At 32.6% G+C, this 17,479-nt stretch overlaps 1 protein-coding gene across 1 annotated transcript; it reads right to left on the bottom strand.

The window, feature by feature from the left end:
- Nucleotides 1-11,176: 11,176 nt before the first annotated feature.
- Nucleotides 11,177-12,002, bottom strand: LOC145107040 (uncharacterized). Its single transcript, XM_079043923.1, has 2 exons — nucleotides 11,873-12,002; nucleotides 11,177-11,790 (listed from the first exon to the last, which is right to left on the bottom strand). The coding sequence occupies exons 1-2, from the start codon at nucleotides 12,000-12,002 to the stop codon at nucleotides 11,177-11,179; spliced, it is 744 nt and encodes a 247-aa protein (XP_078900049.1).
- Nucleotides 12,003-17,479: the final 5,477 nt, after the last annotated feature.

Genomic DNA, 17,479 nt, shown 5'->3' with positions numbered 1-17,479 from the left:
TATATTGTTTGTGATTAGGTAATTTTGTTGTATTTGATAGTTTTAATATTTTTTATTAGTAAACTTGAAGTTTAAATGTTATTTTGTTAGTGGTTGTATGAATGTACAAGTATAGACTGCGTAGAGTGTGCATTGGCTAGTTGTACATTTAGTAAAATGGTTAGAATATGTTAATTTTTTTAAGTTATTAGTTAATTAAATAAATTGTTAGAATAATGTTTACAATATGTTTGGTTAGTGGTTTAAGTTGATAAATTGATATAGCATGGTTAGAATATGTTATTTGTCGTTTATATAGTTGTTGTATAACTTGAAAAATTGTATATACTTATCGTATAATTGTTTTTATAATTTGAAAAATGGTTAAAATAATGTTTACAATATGTGTACAATAGTCGTTTGTATATTTGTCCTATAAGTTGAAAATTTGTATATATTTGTTGTTGAAGTAGAAAAAATTTTATAGTATGGTTAGAAAATATTACAATATGTGTACAATAGTCGTTTGTATATTTGTCGTATAACTTGAAATTTTGTATATATTTGTTGTTTAAGTAAAACAAATTTATAGTATGGTTAGAAAATGTTATTTTATATAGTTTGAAAGTTAAAAATTATTTGTATACTTGTCGTATAACTTGGAAAATTGTTTATATAGTTGTCGTTTAAGTTGAAAAATTGTTATAGTATGTTATTGTTTTTCAGCGTAAATATATAAATTAGAGAATTGATTAAATGTTTGTATTTGCATTGTTATTATTGTTTATGTTTATAAATTGAATGTCGGATTATTATTGCATTTAATAATTTGATATTTTAAAATGAAATAGTTGTTTAGTTTTCTAATATGTTATTGTGTTTTATGCAGCATGATTATAATAAGATCAATGTTAAAGCTATTGCCAACTTAAAAGGATCGGGGTGTAACATATGGGAAGTATTTGATGTGTTAGATGTTGTCAGACGTGATATATTTAGAGATACGGTATTTAGTTACTTGTTGGACGTCCCTCGTTTAGAAGGGGACAGATTGCTGTTCCACAAGATGTTTCTTCATCAGATACGATCGGACGCTGTTTTATCTTCAGATGGAATAAAACGGTTATATTTTAGAGTATGTGATACGAAAATGGTATATGGCCCGGAAGAGTTTTGTTTGATAACCGGGTTGAATTTTGGGGAGTATCCAAAAAATATCGGGAAAAAAGTGTCAGAAAAAATAGTTAGTGGTAAAAAATTATGTTTATTGCGTGAGCGGCTATTTCCGAACTATACAAATAGTTCGGTAAAAATCGGTGACCTGAAAAGTTTTATTTTAATTCAACCATTCTTAGAAGTTGGCGACGTTGATGCAGTTAGAGTATGTTTGATATACATTTTGTGTGAAGGTTTTTTGGGAAAAGAAATAAATGATCGGGTGCCACAAGATTGGTTTTTTTTTGCTGAGAATTTGGATGTCTGGAACAGGTATTTTTTTTTACTTTGAAAGTTTATATTATTAATGTTAATTTATATTAGGGAAAACTACAATAAAGTCCCTACATATTGACCTCATAATCGATTTAGTCCCTATATATTTTTTTTATTCAATTAAGTCCCAAATATCGGTAATCGTATTCAATTTAACCCTTTGACCCGGTCAACAGGTCATCCAACTTTCAAAAATTACATTTTTGGCCCAGATTTCAAAATTTATTACATATTTGGTCCAAAATTTACACTTTTGGCTCTGATTTTAAATTTTGTTACAAATTTGGTCCAAACTTTACCCTTTTTGCCCAAATTTTAAAATTTTATTATGAATTCATCCTAACTTTAGTTTTTTTACAACTTTTTTTTTCAAAAATTGTTTCTAATATGTTTTATCTTTATAAAATCATATTTATACAAAAAAAAACACATTTTCACATAAAAATTTTATATTTTCTAAATAAAAAAAAATTTTAAAAACTTTTTTGTATATGAAGTATCTAGTTATAAAAATATGTATTTATTAAGTATATAAATATATACAAATCCGTTTTCATAAAAAAATGTATGCAAAAACGTATTTTACAAAAAAAATGTATACAAACACCTATCACCTATATATATATATATATATATATATATATATATATATATATATATATATATATATATATATATATATATATATATATATATATATATATATATGTGTGTGTGTGTATCTATATTTTTTTATAAAATCGTGTTTGTTTATATTTTTTTTATAAAAATGTGTTTGAATAATTTTTTATATAATACATGTTTGTATACATTTTATAAAATCGTGTTTGTATATATTTTATAAAAACGTGTTTGAATAATTTTTTATATAATACGTGTTTGTATATATTTTATAAAATCGTGTTTTTATACATTATATAAAATATATACAAACACGTATTATATAAAAAAAACTATTCAAACACGTTTTTATTAAAAAAATGTAAACAAACACGATTTTATAAAAAATATAGATAAAATAGGTGTTTGTATACATTTTTTTGTAAAATACGTTTTTGTATACATTTTTTTATAAAAACGGATTTGTATATATTTATATACTTAATAAATACCTATTTTTATAACTAGATATTTCATATACAAAAAACTTTTTTAAAAAAGTTTTTATATAGAAAATATAAGATTTTAATGTGAAAATACATTTTTTTTGTATAAATATGATTTTATAAAGAAAAAACATATTAGAAACAATTCTTTGAGAAAAAAAGTTGTAAAAAAAACTAAAGTTAGGATGAATTCATAATAAAGTTCTAAAATTTGGGCAAAAAAGGTAAAGTTTGGACCAAATTTGTAACAAAATTTAAAATATGGGCCAAAAGTGTAAATTTTGGACCAAATTTGTAATAAATTTTGAAATCTGGGCTAAAAATGTAATTTTTGAAAGTTGGATGACCTGTTGACCGGGTCAAAGGGTTAAATTGAATACGATTACCGGTATTTGGGACTTAATTGAATAAAAAATATATATAGAGACTAAATCGATTATGAGGCCAATATGTAAGGACTTTATTGTAGTTTTCCCTTTATATTATAACAAATATATTTTTGTTTTGTTAGTTTCACTTGGGGTAGCTATTTATGGGATTTTACCTATGATGACCTTGAGGATACGTGGAACAAGATAAATAAATATTTATCACTGCCTAAGCGTCGTCAAACACACCGTCTCAGGATTTACGGCTCCATTTAGGGTATAAAAATTTATTTATATTTAAATGGTTTTATTGTTATGTTAGTTATTTTAATTTTAACTTTTATTACTATAATTATAAAAATTGTAGATATGGATATATGAGATGCTTCCGGCTGTTCGTGCATGTGAATTTGTATTGAGAAAAAATAGAGACATGTCTCGGATGAAACGATGGAGTGGCACAAAAAAATTGAAATGGGTTGATGTGAACAAGATTTTTTCAAAGACACAGGTTTATAAATTTTTTTTTATTTTTAATAAAATTCATTATTATACTTTTATATGCATTTTTAATATGTTAAATTTTTTAGGAGGGACAATCACCAAGAAAAAAAAATGTCACCAAGTGATGATGAGATGACATCTTGTTATTATATGTCATTTCAAGAGTATGTATATGGTGAACGGAAATCAGTTCCATCCCCAGTACGGGACCATTTTAGGAGACAAGACGAATCTTCGTCTAGTATGTCGTCTAGTGGTCGCTCTCACGGTAGAGGTGGGCGCAGTGGGAAACCCAACTTAGAGGAGGTGTTGAAACGGCTACATGCACTGAGGTGTTTACGAACCGAGAACCTATAGAGGTGTTTGTTGAAGAAATGAATAATGAAGATCTATGGAATAACATCAGTTTTGAGGAGTCTACAGTATTCCAAACAAATTTTGATGAACTGGTTAGTTACACGCTACATTTTTTTTATAATTTGTTAACATATTTGAAAATTTGTGTTCATATTTTATATTTGAAAATGTAGGTTGTAGAAGATGAAGTGATGAATAAAAATAATACAAATGAAAATGTTTTTGGTGATATTGAAGACGACAAGGTTATTATACATATTACAGTTACGATTTTAATAATTCATTTTTTAGGTGTCTTTCGTTAATAACTATAATGTGTTAATTTTAATGTAGGAGTTGGAGGAGAGGAATGAGAATGCGGTTTGTAGTAGGAACAAATTTGATGATGATGTGTTTGATGTAAATGATTATAATGAAGCTAAAGAGGTTGTTATACTTACATTTATTTTAATTTTTTTTAGTAGATTGAAACATTTTTTAATTAGAGATTTTTGCTTATTAATTTAGGTGTCGGAGGAAGATGAAATAAAAATTACGGGAAATGTAAATTATTATGATGCTTATGGTTTTGATGGCAAAGAAGTTACACCCGATAGACCGAGGGCTCCAAATCCATCAAAGTATTTGTGCCCTCCTTACACCGAGGTATTCGTTTAATTTATAAACTTATATCGTAATAATAGAATTTTATTTTTATGTGAATTATTTGAAAGATAGAGATCTAAACATTTGAATATTGTTTTAGTTGCACACGACACCGAAGCAAAAAAGAAGACCAAAAAAGAAGGTTGATATCAAATCAACAAGCCCCGTTCCTCCTCCAGCATTTGTTGTTGTTCACGACTTCTCCGTGTTGCGCCTGCAACCTTACGTAGCAGGCGGTGAGGTTATGATCCAGAATAATTTATTTCATTCATATGACGTGCAACATCGTTTGTTTAATTTGGTGTTAGATAGAGATTTTTGGAGCGCCTTGTTTGGGCATACACACGACAGATGGTTGGAGGCAGCGGTAAAATAATAGTTAATTTATTACTTTAAAAGTATTTTCTTTTTTAGTTAATAACAAAAGTATCATAATTTTGTGCAACATATCACCCTTTGGTATAGACTACTGATGGAGAGACGTTTTGATAGCGACCGACATACAATAATGCCTCCAAATGTTTTTGTTTCCCATGCTCTGGAGGAAGGGTTCGATTGGAGGGCGTTTATGGTTGGTATTGCTAAATACCCCAACTTCATGGTTGCTTGGTGGGATGTCGATACGGTAAACTGAATTTTATTTTTTGAAAATATTATCGTTATTGTCGTTATGTTTTTGTATTCCTATATGTAAACATAATTTATTTATTTTTTATCTTTATACAGGTCCTATTGCCGATTCATTCAGCCCCTAATCACTGGTTATTTGGGGAACTACGATTGGCGAATATGGAAGTCTCGGTAGAGGGGCTTATGAAAAATTCAACTCTGATGGAACCTTTACCAAATTTGAAGCTCGGGTGGCAGATTATTTAGACAAGATTGACTATTGGGCCCGGAGGAACATCCCAAGGATTCCATTGAATATGCAATTCATAGTGGAAACAAATGTTCCCCAACAAAGTAGTCATTTGGGAGATTGCGGTGTTTTTGTTTGTATGTTTATGGAACAATTAGTTTCAGGCCAACCAATACGTGAACTTATTGACCCAAGGAACGCAGCTTTAGAGTTTCGCCAACGGATGGATAAAAATTTTTGGGGGTCGAGTCTTAGTCCTATGTAGTTGGATTATATATTTGTATATGTAATTGTATGTTGGATTTAATGACCTAGTAATAACTTCAATACTTACAACATAAGAACGACACCACCATTTGTTTTAAAGTAACAAGTACACTGCTCTAAACGTAACAACAAATACAACAATTTATTGATGTAACAACCTCAAAACTATCAAAACAATACTAAAAAGCTTACAGCTTGTAAACAATAATTGCCAAAAACAACACCCAACTACAAACCAAGGCTATCTTTAACTTCTTATTTTCTGATTGAAAGAGCTTGTTACAGTTAGCTATTTTAGCTATTACCATAGATGATTGGTCCTTCTCTTCATCAACCCAACTGATAAACCCGCATTTTGGTCCTTGTAAATTTAAACATTGACAATAAGAATTGTTGCCATATAATGATTAGGGTGTAAATATGAATGAAGTTAAGAACATGATACCATATATGGGCAAGCGTAAAATAATCTTCCTGGGTTTTTAGCTGTACCCGAAATCCTAATGATACGTTCACCTCCGCAATTACAGTATGTCATTCGCCTTTTTAATTTTATCAAATATGAATTACTTTCACAGATAAATTTCATGGAGTTACTTTACACCCATTTATAGAAGAAATTTTATTACAGACAAGTATGTTTGACTATGAAATGAACTGGTTTGACTATGATTTAAAAAAGTTGAACTATGAACTGCATACAAGTACATTCTCTTGTCTTGTCGGTCAGTAATGTTTGACTATGAAATGAACTGCTTTGACTACGAATTTAAAAAGTTGAACTATGAACTGCATACAAGTACATTCTCTTGTCTTGTCGGTCAGTGATGTTTGACTATGAAATGAACTGGTTTGACTATGAAATTAAAAAGTTGAACTATGAAATATGAACTGTAGAGAAACACCAATTTGTATATAATTATAATTGTATTTGTGTGATGATTATAATACATTTTCATTGCTTGTGAAAATGAGTACTTACACCGAAAGAAGCTTTTCTCAGCTACCAATATTCTTGCATAATCTACAAAGAACAAATCCTAATACCTTCACAGCCATCAAGAAAACGGATACCAACCGCTTTCAATTCTGTTTTGTGGCTTTAGGTTGCGTGGTATAACATATTTTTTTATTGACTTAATTAATATTTTTTGGTAATGTATCTCGTTTACTCTTTACTTATCACTAATTTATGTTTGTTTTTTTATGCAGATTTGTACCTTCCTTAGGTGCATGATACCGTTAATATATGTGGGTTATTTACCCCTTCTTGGGAGCTATCTGACAACAATGTACTTCATAGTGGCTTTGGATGGAAACCATGAACCCCTACTCTTAGCAATTGGTTTGGGAACCTTAGAGTGTGAAGAATCATGGAGATGGTTCATGATAAAGTTAAAAGAGTGTTTAGGTGAGGATACAGAGGTTGGTTTCATAAGCAACCTATGTGATAAAATAGACTTTGCTGTTAAGAGTGTCTACCCAGATTCGTATTATGGATATTGTCCTAAAGATATAGCTCGAAAATTACGTAACTCTAACGGACATAATGATACGGAAGTCGAATCGTTGTTTTGGAAGTCATGCAATGCATATAGTGTTCATGATTTTTACTTGTGTCTGGAAAGGTTGCAAAGTGCATGTAGGAAACCACCTTTCTGCACCTTGCGTAGGAGTCCAATTTTCTGGCTTGACGATATAGCAATTTCAAAATAGACACGAGCATTTTTCCCAAAAGTACGTTACAATGTTAAATCGATTGATGTCCCTGAAATGTTGCAAATTATATCCACGTCCACACGAGAGTTTCCTATAACAACGATAATTGAGTTAATCAATACGTCGATACAATCAAAGTATGTTGAACGGGCTGAAGTGGCGGGTAAGGGAGATTGTTATATTTAGTTTTTTCTTGTATTATTATTTTTATAAAATTAACAAATTTTCCAGGGAGGTTGTCTGGTGGGTTGACCCCTTATGTTGAGAGTAAGGTTCAAAAACGTGTCAACAAGTCTTATAATTGGATGGCAAGACCTTTGTATGGGGATACATTTGAATTCGATGACAATTTTGCCACCAGCAAAGTACAACTTGAACGTAGGGTATGTAGTTGTGGGAAATGGCAAAAAAGAGGTATACCTTGTGGCCACGCTATAGCATCTCTAAGAACTCGTACGTCTGAAGCCATTCACGAAATGGTTGATTATAAGTTCACTGCTTTCGTGTATCGACTTGCATTTGGATCTGAGTTGGTGAATTCTATACCATGACATGTGCACTGGGAAATACCAAATGAAACGGAGGTCCTGTTACCTCCGTAAAAGAAGTAGTTATTCATGTACCCCGTTTGCATTTTATGTCCTATTATGTATTAGTTATTCATGTACCTCGTTTGCATTTTATGTCGTATTATGTATTAGTTATTCACGTACCCTGTTTGCATTTTATGTCGTATTATGTATTAGTTATTTATGTACCTATTTTGTTAATTCTTTTTTAATTGCGATTGAGGAAACAACATACATTAAAAGTAAGGGACATTTATTAACTAGTCACAAAACACACATACAACAACAAGCAACTTAACTAACGAAAAACAATTAACTTAACCAACATGCATATTAAAAATGAGGGACATTCTTTAAAAGATTTCATGCATCTGCGTGGGTAAACTCGCTGCCATCATATTCGAAACGGTATAGTTCCAAAGCCACCTGTCGCAGAATGTCTTCATCCATATTTGCATGTTCATTATCCAACTCGTTATAAATACGTTGAAATTGCTTCACCTTTATTTTCAAATCCATAAACTTCGCTTTGACATCTATTCTTCTTCGATATTGAGTACGCCCCATTTGATGGTGAAACAAATGACAGACACGAGACCAAAATGATCCAACGCGAACTTGTGGCGGACCCGGTGGAAAATCCTCCTCTACAGTTACAATCCAAGCTTGAACCAAAGCGACCTCCTCTTTGTTGCTCCATATATGTGGTACAGGCGAGTCCATACTTGCAAGGGGAAAAGTAGTGCGATACAATTAAATTGGATATTAACAACTATTTATAGCGACTCCTTATTTTCCCGGTGCAATGGTTTGTCAACTCAAGTAGCAGTGTATTGTGTTGTCATTCGATAGAATGACTTGTCAACTCAAACAGTGATCTGTTGTGTTCTCAGTTAGTACACTGCGTTCGTCAGTTAAGTTGGACTATGAATTGCAGACAAATTAGAAGATTGGACTGCGATATTGTGTATAAACTACTATAAATTGACATTAAGTTAAATAAATAGTTTACTAAACGATGTTACAGTTGTTCATATATTATTTTTGACATTTTACTCTCTTTGTTTCAATAAAAATGAGTTCTATACCATGGAGCAATGACGAGTTCTTGGTTCTTACACGTGCATATATTCATGTGTACGAGACCAGCAAGTTGAACGATCCAATGTTTTGGACTCGTTTAACCAATATTTTCAACTCTGAAAACCGAATGACTACAAAAAACGATCGTGACGAACTAGACATCTTAGCAAGATGGTATGAAATGAAAACCGAAGTTCTATTATTCAAAGATCTTTATACCAAAATTGACGACACCCGTTTAAATGCAACTGAGGAGGTCATCTTGGAAGCTGCTAAGGAGGAATACAAGTCATTAAGTGACGGGTTGGAATTCCAGTTTGAAGCCCCTTTGAATATTTGAAATATATCTCGTTTATTTAAAATCTATTTCAATTTTTTAGGTGAGTAGTAGGTTATTTTCATGTATTACGTATGTATTAGATACATCTCCTATGTTTAATTTTAATTAATAAATGCTCATTGCATTAGTTTTCACAATACATTAGAATACATACTAACAACAATTCCCTGAACCATTACAAACATTACAAACATTATTAAAAACAACGAATTAAACTTAAACTATTAAGCTAACAACAATTACAAGAAACATTAAACTTATAACATTACTACAAACAAATCATTAAAATAAAAAACAAGTCCATGGGTTATTATTAACGGAAAATAGAGCGGTCTACATGAAATACTGATTATTTTTAACAACCTTCGAAACTTCCTCATATTCGAAGTCTCTGCCTTCACGCTCACAGATGTAAAAATCTGTAACAACTTCCAAGAACTCTTCTTCGTCCCCACAACGAAGTTTGGTACTTTTCGCATAATTACACGCTCGATTGAACCATGTTACTTCTTCCTTTACATCCATCCATTTAGTAACAACATCTGATTGTTGTCGTTGTTGTCATTCTCCCATCTCATGGTTGAACAAAGCTGTTATGCGAGTCCATTCATCACCTACTAGGCAATGCGAAGGAGCAAGTAACGATACACCATCCTTAACACTTAGCCAGCATCGTGTTAGAACCAACACCTCGTTTGTCGTCCATGGTCGTTCAGAATTGGAACCAGGTACTTCATTCGAAGAACTTGCTGCATTCGACGACATTTCTAAATATGGGAGTTGGTTTCGTTTAGGTGATATGGGTGTTTGGTTTTTAGATCTTAAACATCTATTTATATTAATAAATACATGACTATGAATTACAACTTTAACTATGAAATGGTTGCATTTGGACTATGATTTGCAGGTTACTGCAGTGACTTGTCATGTCAAACAGTCATTTTTATGTCTTGTCACTTCAGAGTTTGACTACGATTTGCAGGTTACTGCAGTGACTTATCATGTCAAACAGTCATTTACGTCTTGTCACTTCAGAGTTTGACTACGATTTGCAGGTTACTATAGTGACTTGTCATTAATGTCTAGTCATTTCAAAGTTGGACTATGAATTACAACTCTGACTACGAAATGGAAGCATTTGGACTAGTATGTATAAATACCACTTATAGCACCAGTTTATTATAATGTCGACTTTATTATGAGTTCCTCACACAAATTCGAAGTTTGCTCATGCAACGAAGTAGATTGTTACGACTGTGATTCAGTCGACCCTTTTTTTACACCCTCTTCAGCCGGGCCATATATGTCAGATGAAAATTTTGAAGAATTGAAGAAGGCTGAAGAACAACAAGAAGAGGACAAAGAGTCATCCCGACTTCTCACTCAACGTGGTAATGATATTGCATCGGAATGCAAACAAGCTCAAGAATGGATAGACCTCAATAAAAACAAAATCAAATAGCATGAAGAATGGATAAAAAATACTAAGAAGGCAATCAAAACGACTGAAAAATGGCTTGCTGAGAACGACGAGCAATTGATACACATTATGGTGCAAAAGGATCGTTTGGAAGATAAAATGACAATTAGGGATGACTATATAACAATCGAGAAAGAGAAGTACCCATTGCAGTTCCCTGAGTTTAAAAATTAGTTACAAAAATGTTGTAATGTTATCATGATACACCTGAGGGTGCAAAAGGATCGTTTGTTGTTTTTTTTTTAAATAACATCTTCTAATTGTTATAATCTGCAAACTAAATATTATAATATAAAAGCTTCATTAATTGTTATAATCTGCAAACTAAACTAAAATATGAAAGCATAGCAATGTCTTGTAAGATTTAATACAAAAATTACAATACATAATAAGTTAACAACTCTTCATTTCAAGGTTGTTTTATATCAAAATCAGCGTCATAGGTTTGTGAGCAACTCGCTGAACCACCAATATTAAATGTCATTTCTGCAGTAGAAATTGTGCGATGTGCTCCACTACCGGACGCCCTTCCAGTAAAATTGTTTCTCGTGTGTCCTAGTTGACCACATGTAGAACACTCTTTTCTAATTGGACCCTCGCCTTGGGATGGAATGCGGTCTGTGTTTCTTGGCCTGCATGGCTGACGTTTATCCATTATAGGTGGCTTAACAATCATCAAATCATCAGGGATATCCCATTCGGATGGCTTTGGCAAAGGGTTTATTGATTCGTCATACGTTTTCCTCAGTGTTTCGGTAAAGTAAGAATTTAATGCATACCTCGAGCAGTCTTGGTAATTGTTCACTGTTAAACATCTTATGACATGACCACAAGGTATCCCATCAAGTTGCCAATGCCTACATGTACATGTCATATGTTGGAAATCAACAATCACGTTTTGTGCCCCCTTTTTGACCTTGCATTTCGTATTTGAGATCATGTGAACATCCCACTTAATAAAAGTTTTTTTGTTTTCTTTTACAATATCATCGGCCCAAGGGGTGAGTGTTGTTGTTGCTTCTGCTAAAAAAACAGGCAAAATGAACAAGTTAAGATCAATAACATTAAATTAATAAAACATTAATATTAAAAATTAACTTAATACCTGCAAAGTTACGTCTTTGAAACCACCACCGTTGCATTGTTGCACGAAAAAAATCGATCAACATAAATATCGGCACCTTACGTGCGTGTCTATATAATGCATTTTTAGACTCCGCACTGTTGGACGACATAAGATTGTATCAGTTCCCTCTAAAATGTGCCCTTGACCAAGTTTCTGGATTTATACTTTTTAAGTACTCCCATACTGATTCTTTTGTCTTTTTCATAACATCCATGGCAGCGTCAAAAGCATCAACTGTGTACGCCCTACAAGCCTCCCAAAAAATTCCTTTAACTGTGTTACTCTTTCCGAATATAGATATTATGTTGAAAGACAAATGGACACCACATATTCCGTGATGAGCGTGAGGAAAAATGTTGGCAACGGATGTTGCTATAGATGGAGACCTATCAGATATAATTGTAAGCTCCTGGATATTGCCTATGCAATCACGTAGTTTTTGAAAAAACCATGTCCATGAATCTGTACACTCATTTTTGCATATACCATATGCAACCGGTAATATTTGGTTTTGTCCGTCCTTAGTAACTGCAAGTAACATGGTACCTTTGAACTCGCCCTTTAGGTGGGCTCCATCTACTACAAGGTTCGGTTTACAAAATTTGACAAAAGCGCGTACCTATAATACACTGTATATCTATTCAAATACACCAAAATAAAAATGAAAAAATTAATAAAATATTAAAATACTAACCGAGCAACCAAGTACGACGTAAAAAAACTCAAAGCGATCATCACCATCTGTTTTAATATGTGTCACCGTACCCAGATTATGTTTGACCAAATTGTGACAATAAGCCGGAAGTTTGGTAAAAGAATCCTCTTTCGTACCCCTTAACAACAACAATGCATATTGCTTTGCACGTCATGCCTGATGGTATGAGATATTGATATTCAATTGAGCATTCATATCATTAATAATATCTTTTCCTCGATAAACTCTACTATAATCTTCAGCCAAAACATCAGCAAGATATTCACCCAAAACATATTTGTTTGCTTGTCGATGATTAGGTTGCAAAATTGTTGAAGAACAAGTGTGTACATCAACAAATTTATTCACTTGGAAACGTCCATCAGAATTTTTAATTGCTTTTGCTCTTAGTAACCAAGAACAATTTTTCGAAACACACACAGCCTCATACCTTGATTTGGTGGATCTACTTGTCCTCGTCTGAAAACCTTCTCGAATACATTTTTTACCAATACACCGCTTTAAAAGTTCTTTGTTCTTAAATATACTCTCACATTTAATCTTTTGAAGATTGATCTCTACCATCTGTGTTGGGATATCTTCATTAATATCAACTGGGCATGCTGGTACAGGGGGCATACCGTAAAAAAGGTTATCGGGAAACTTAGCTTTAACTTCATCACTCAACTCATTTCTATCTGAATTGCTTTGTAAGTCAGTTATATCTAAACGTACATCAGCAACATCAACATAATCCCCGTAAACATGCTTTTTTCATCTTTTTGACTCAAATTTTTTTTCTTTTTACTTTTATCTACTACACGCCTATTCATAACTTTAACTTCTTGTTCGGGAACATCAACACAACGACCACCCACATCATTAAGATATGTACCAACATCATCATCACCAACATACTTGTAATTCTCAGGATCCACATAGTGAATAGGTGAATAACTAACATTAACATTTTCAGCAACACTGTGAAATTGAGGTACACTAGGAGTATTGAAAGTACCTATCGGATCGTTGCTCCCTTTATAGCTGCATAAATTACCAACCGGCTGATTTCCACTGTAACCAGCCTCATTAACATCATCTCCTTCATCAACCACCACAAACACTTTCACAGCCCTTCCTCCACTACATTTATCAACAGTCTAACATCCATGTCTTCAACTATAGCTATATAATAATTCAATTCAGGATGATGGAAACGAAGACTAATTCTATATTTGTCTAACAAACCAATTTTGCTTCTCACCAAAGATACAAAATCACTATAACTAATATACTCAGAAAATATCAAAGCGAATTCAGAAATACCTCACTGTGAACATACGTATTCCAGATTTGTTTCAATAAATTGTCATCTCCCACCGGTTACAAGACAAACCAAATATTCAATCATTTTTTAAGAGAGATTTTAAAGAAATTTCCTAAACAAATAACAACTAAACTGATAATTTTCTACAAAAGTTTATATATAGTAAGGTTATTTCATAGTCAAAGCAATTGATTTCATAGTCAAACTAAAAAAAAATAATTTTAAAAAATTTTAAAAAAAAATCATAATTCCGCAGATGAAATAGAGAGGAAAACGCAGATGGACTGTGTCCATCTGCGATTTAAGCCTGGTAAACCCCTATATATATACAAAATAAATTATAAAAAATACCCACCTGCGAATGTACAAGTGGCTAAAGCACACTTGTGCTTTAGCCACTTGTACATTCGCAGATGGGATGTGAAAATCGCAGATGGACCATTCTCATCTGCGATTTATGTGGCCAATTTTGCAATTTCAATTTTTTTTGGCTATTTTCCACAAAGTGATTAGTATATTTGGTTATTTTTGTCATTTTCTCGTATATTTATCTTAAGTTTTAAATTAATTTTTTTGAGAAAATTATAAATATTGTCTAATCTCATAACGACCTTTCACAAAATAGCTAAAAATTAGTATTTTTCAGAAAATAGTCATATAAACCGTAGACAAAATTAACTCATCTACGGTTTGGCCATTTGACTCGTGTATTTGATTACGATTTTGGCTGATCGGTTACATTTTTCGTGGCCCCACCTACAAAATTGGAGCCAATCAACCTATTATATTTAAACCACAAAAAACGATTATAGGTCATTTTTTCACTCTTCTCTCGACCAACGATCTCTCAAATGGAAATTATAATAACTTATATTCAGGGGCGGAACACAAACATTAGAACCGAAGGGGCCGAAACCAAAACTATAAAGTTCAAAATTATTACATGTTTCTTTTATTAAACTTGTCAAAATTTAATTGTTTTTTCATATTATTCTTAATTTATATAAGATAACAAAATTAACTACGAGTTAACAAACAAAAAATAAAATAATAATTCATGATTGTATTTTGAGAAACAACAAAGTATTTTAATTTTACAAAAAAAATCTATATAAAAGTTATAAGTAACTTTAATAACAAATGACAAAATTAAATGACATGTAACAAATGTTGGTGATTTTCTATCACTAATATTATTTAAGTGTAATGGGATTAATTTCTTGATCAATGTCACTTTGATAATTATCGAACAAATTAGTATGGTGCAGTGCACATTTGTTTGATTTTGTCATTGTTGAAAGCATACTGCTATTTAGGGGCGAAGCCCCTGAACTGACAGGGGTTCGGGGGCAGCGCCCCTGGGAGCGGGGTCCAAGTATATGATCATTTTCGGATTCATTTTGGGTACAGATTTCATAACATATTCTTCATTCTCCCTTCTAGAAAAACAGTGAGTTTCATCCGATTAGAGATTTTGAGTGTACCCTCGAAATGCTTTAATCTGAAAGTGTTTCACAACTCTCACTGATCCAAGTATATCTATATCCTGATAATGTAACAAAGATTAAAGCATTCTGTGATCATGGAAAGTGGTGATTCTGTGAAGGATATGACAAGCAAGTTTGACAAATTGAACAAGTTTTAAGGACAAGATTTTCGTAGATGGCAGAAGAAGATGCACTTTCTACTTACCACTCTGAAAGTGGTGTATGTTCTGAGTACACCCATGCCATTCTTACCAGAATCTATTGAAGATGAACCTTTGGAGGCAACAAAAAGGAGATCAAAGTGGGAAAATGATGATTACATATGTTGTGGTCATATTCTCAATGGTATGTCTGACTCTCTTTTTGATATCTATCAAAATTTCGAATCTGCAAAAGAACTATGGGATTCTCTTGAATCCAAGTACATGGCTGAAGATGCTTCTAGCAAGAATTTTCTTGTTAGTAACTTTATGGGTTACAAAATGGTTGACTACAGGCCTGTTGTAACATCCCGAAATTCAGGTATATTCCTTTGACCCTTTTCTTTCCCCAAGTTGTCAAAATTAGTCCTTAAAAGAAAAGTTTGGCTTTTGAGTACGTTGGGTGTAAGGAGGAGTACGCTGCGCGTACTCATGAGCGTGTTCTTGACGCGGAGTCTACCCAGTACGCTGGGCGTACCATAGTGTACATCGGGCGTACTAGGTTCAGATTAAAACCCTAATTGTGGGGGTGAGCCCTATATAAGGAACATTATGGCCTCCTTGTTGGCCACCATTTCCAGAGACTTGTCCACCAAAAACCCTAATCCTTGTTCTTATAGCTAGAGAGTGCCTTTGAGAGCTTGTTGGTGTGTTCTTGAACATTAGAAGTGCAAAGGAAGCTTTGGAGAAGAAGGAGTGAGAGCTCAAGCACTTGGATCTAAGCTTAGCAGTGTGGTGTTTTATATGGGGTGTTTTAGGGTTTTTGTCCCCAAAGTTGATGACTTTATGAGTTAATGAGCCCCAAGAATCTGAGATCTGTCCCTTGTTAGTGTATTTCATGTTATAGAGTCATAAAAATCCAATCTTGGACGTTAGAAGTGAGCCATGCATGAGATATGAGATCTTTAGTGAAGGAAGTGATGTGTTTTGGGTGTTGATGAGCATTACAGCCATGCAAAGGCGTAAAGTCTTCGACTTTATGGATTAGGAGGCTGTAGGTAGGGGTGTTCAAAAATATCCGTATCCGAAATTCCAATCCGAAATTCCGAATCCGAATTATCCGAAAAATCGGATATCCGAATTTTCGGATATCCGAAATTTCGGATATCCGATTTTTCGGAATCGGAATTGGATAGTGTTTTTCAGATTTTTCGGATAATTCGGATATCCGATATCCGAAAATTTTGATTTTAGTTTATACATTATTTGTTATTTTAATCACATATGTCTTATAATTTGAATGTTAGTAACTAAAACGTATTCATAGTACCCTTAAGTAAATACATATATTACTTCATATGCCTTTCTAATTTAAAAATATGTCTTTCTAATATAAAACCTTTCAAATTTGAACAAAATTTCAAATTTTCGGATATCCGTTTTGGTATCCGAATCCGTATCCGAAATTTCGGATATCCGAAACTTCGGATATCCGAAATTTCGGATACGGAATCGGATACCAAAAATCAACTATCCGAAATTTTGGATATCCGAAATTCGGATATCCGAATTTTCGGATATCCGGTTATGAACACCCCTACTGGCTGGGGATTTTTTATAGGAGCTATGTTACTATATAAAAAATGTCTCAGAAATCCGTAATTTTTGGTAAAAAAAACACCCGGTTTTGTGATCCATTTATAGACCCGGTTTTATGTTGGTTTATGACAGGTAATATGACCGTTTTTTGGATAAGAAGTTGTTTTCCTGTAACTACCATATGGCAGTTTTAAGACAGGAAGTTAGTTTCTGTTATATGATCATTTTCGGATTCATTTTGGGTACAGATTTCATAACATATTCTTCATTCTCCCTTCTAGAAAAACAGTGAGTTTCATCCGATTAGAGATTTTGAGTGTACCCTTGTAATGCTTTAAT

Source organism: Lactuca virosa, chromosome 4, assembly GCF_052849685.1.
Source record: "Lactuca virosa cultivar CGN04683 chromosome 4, Lactuca_virosa_CGN04683_v6, whole genome shotgun sequence".
In the NCBI taxonomy this organism is placed as follows: Eukaryota; Viridiplantae; Streptophyta; class Magnoliopsida; order Asterales; family Asteraceae; genus Lactuca; species Lactuca virosa.
This window is presented reverse-complemented; position numbering and strand designations above follow the sequence as displayed.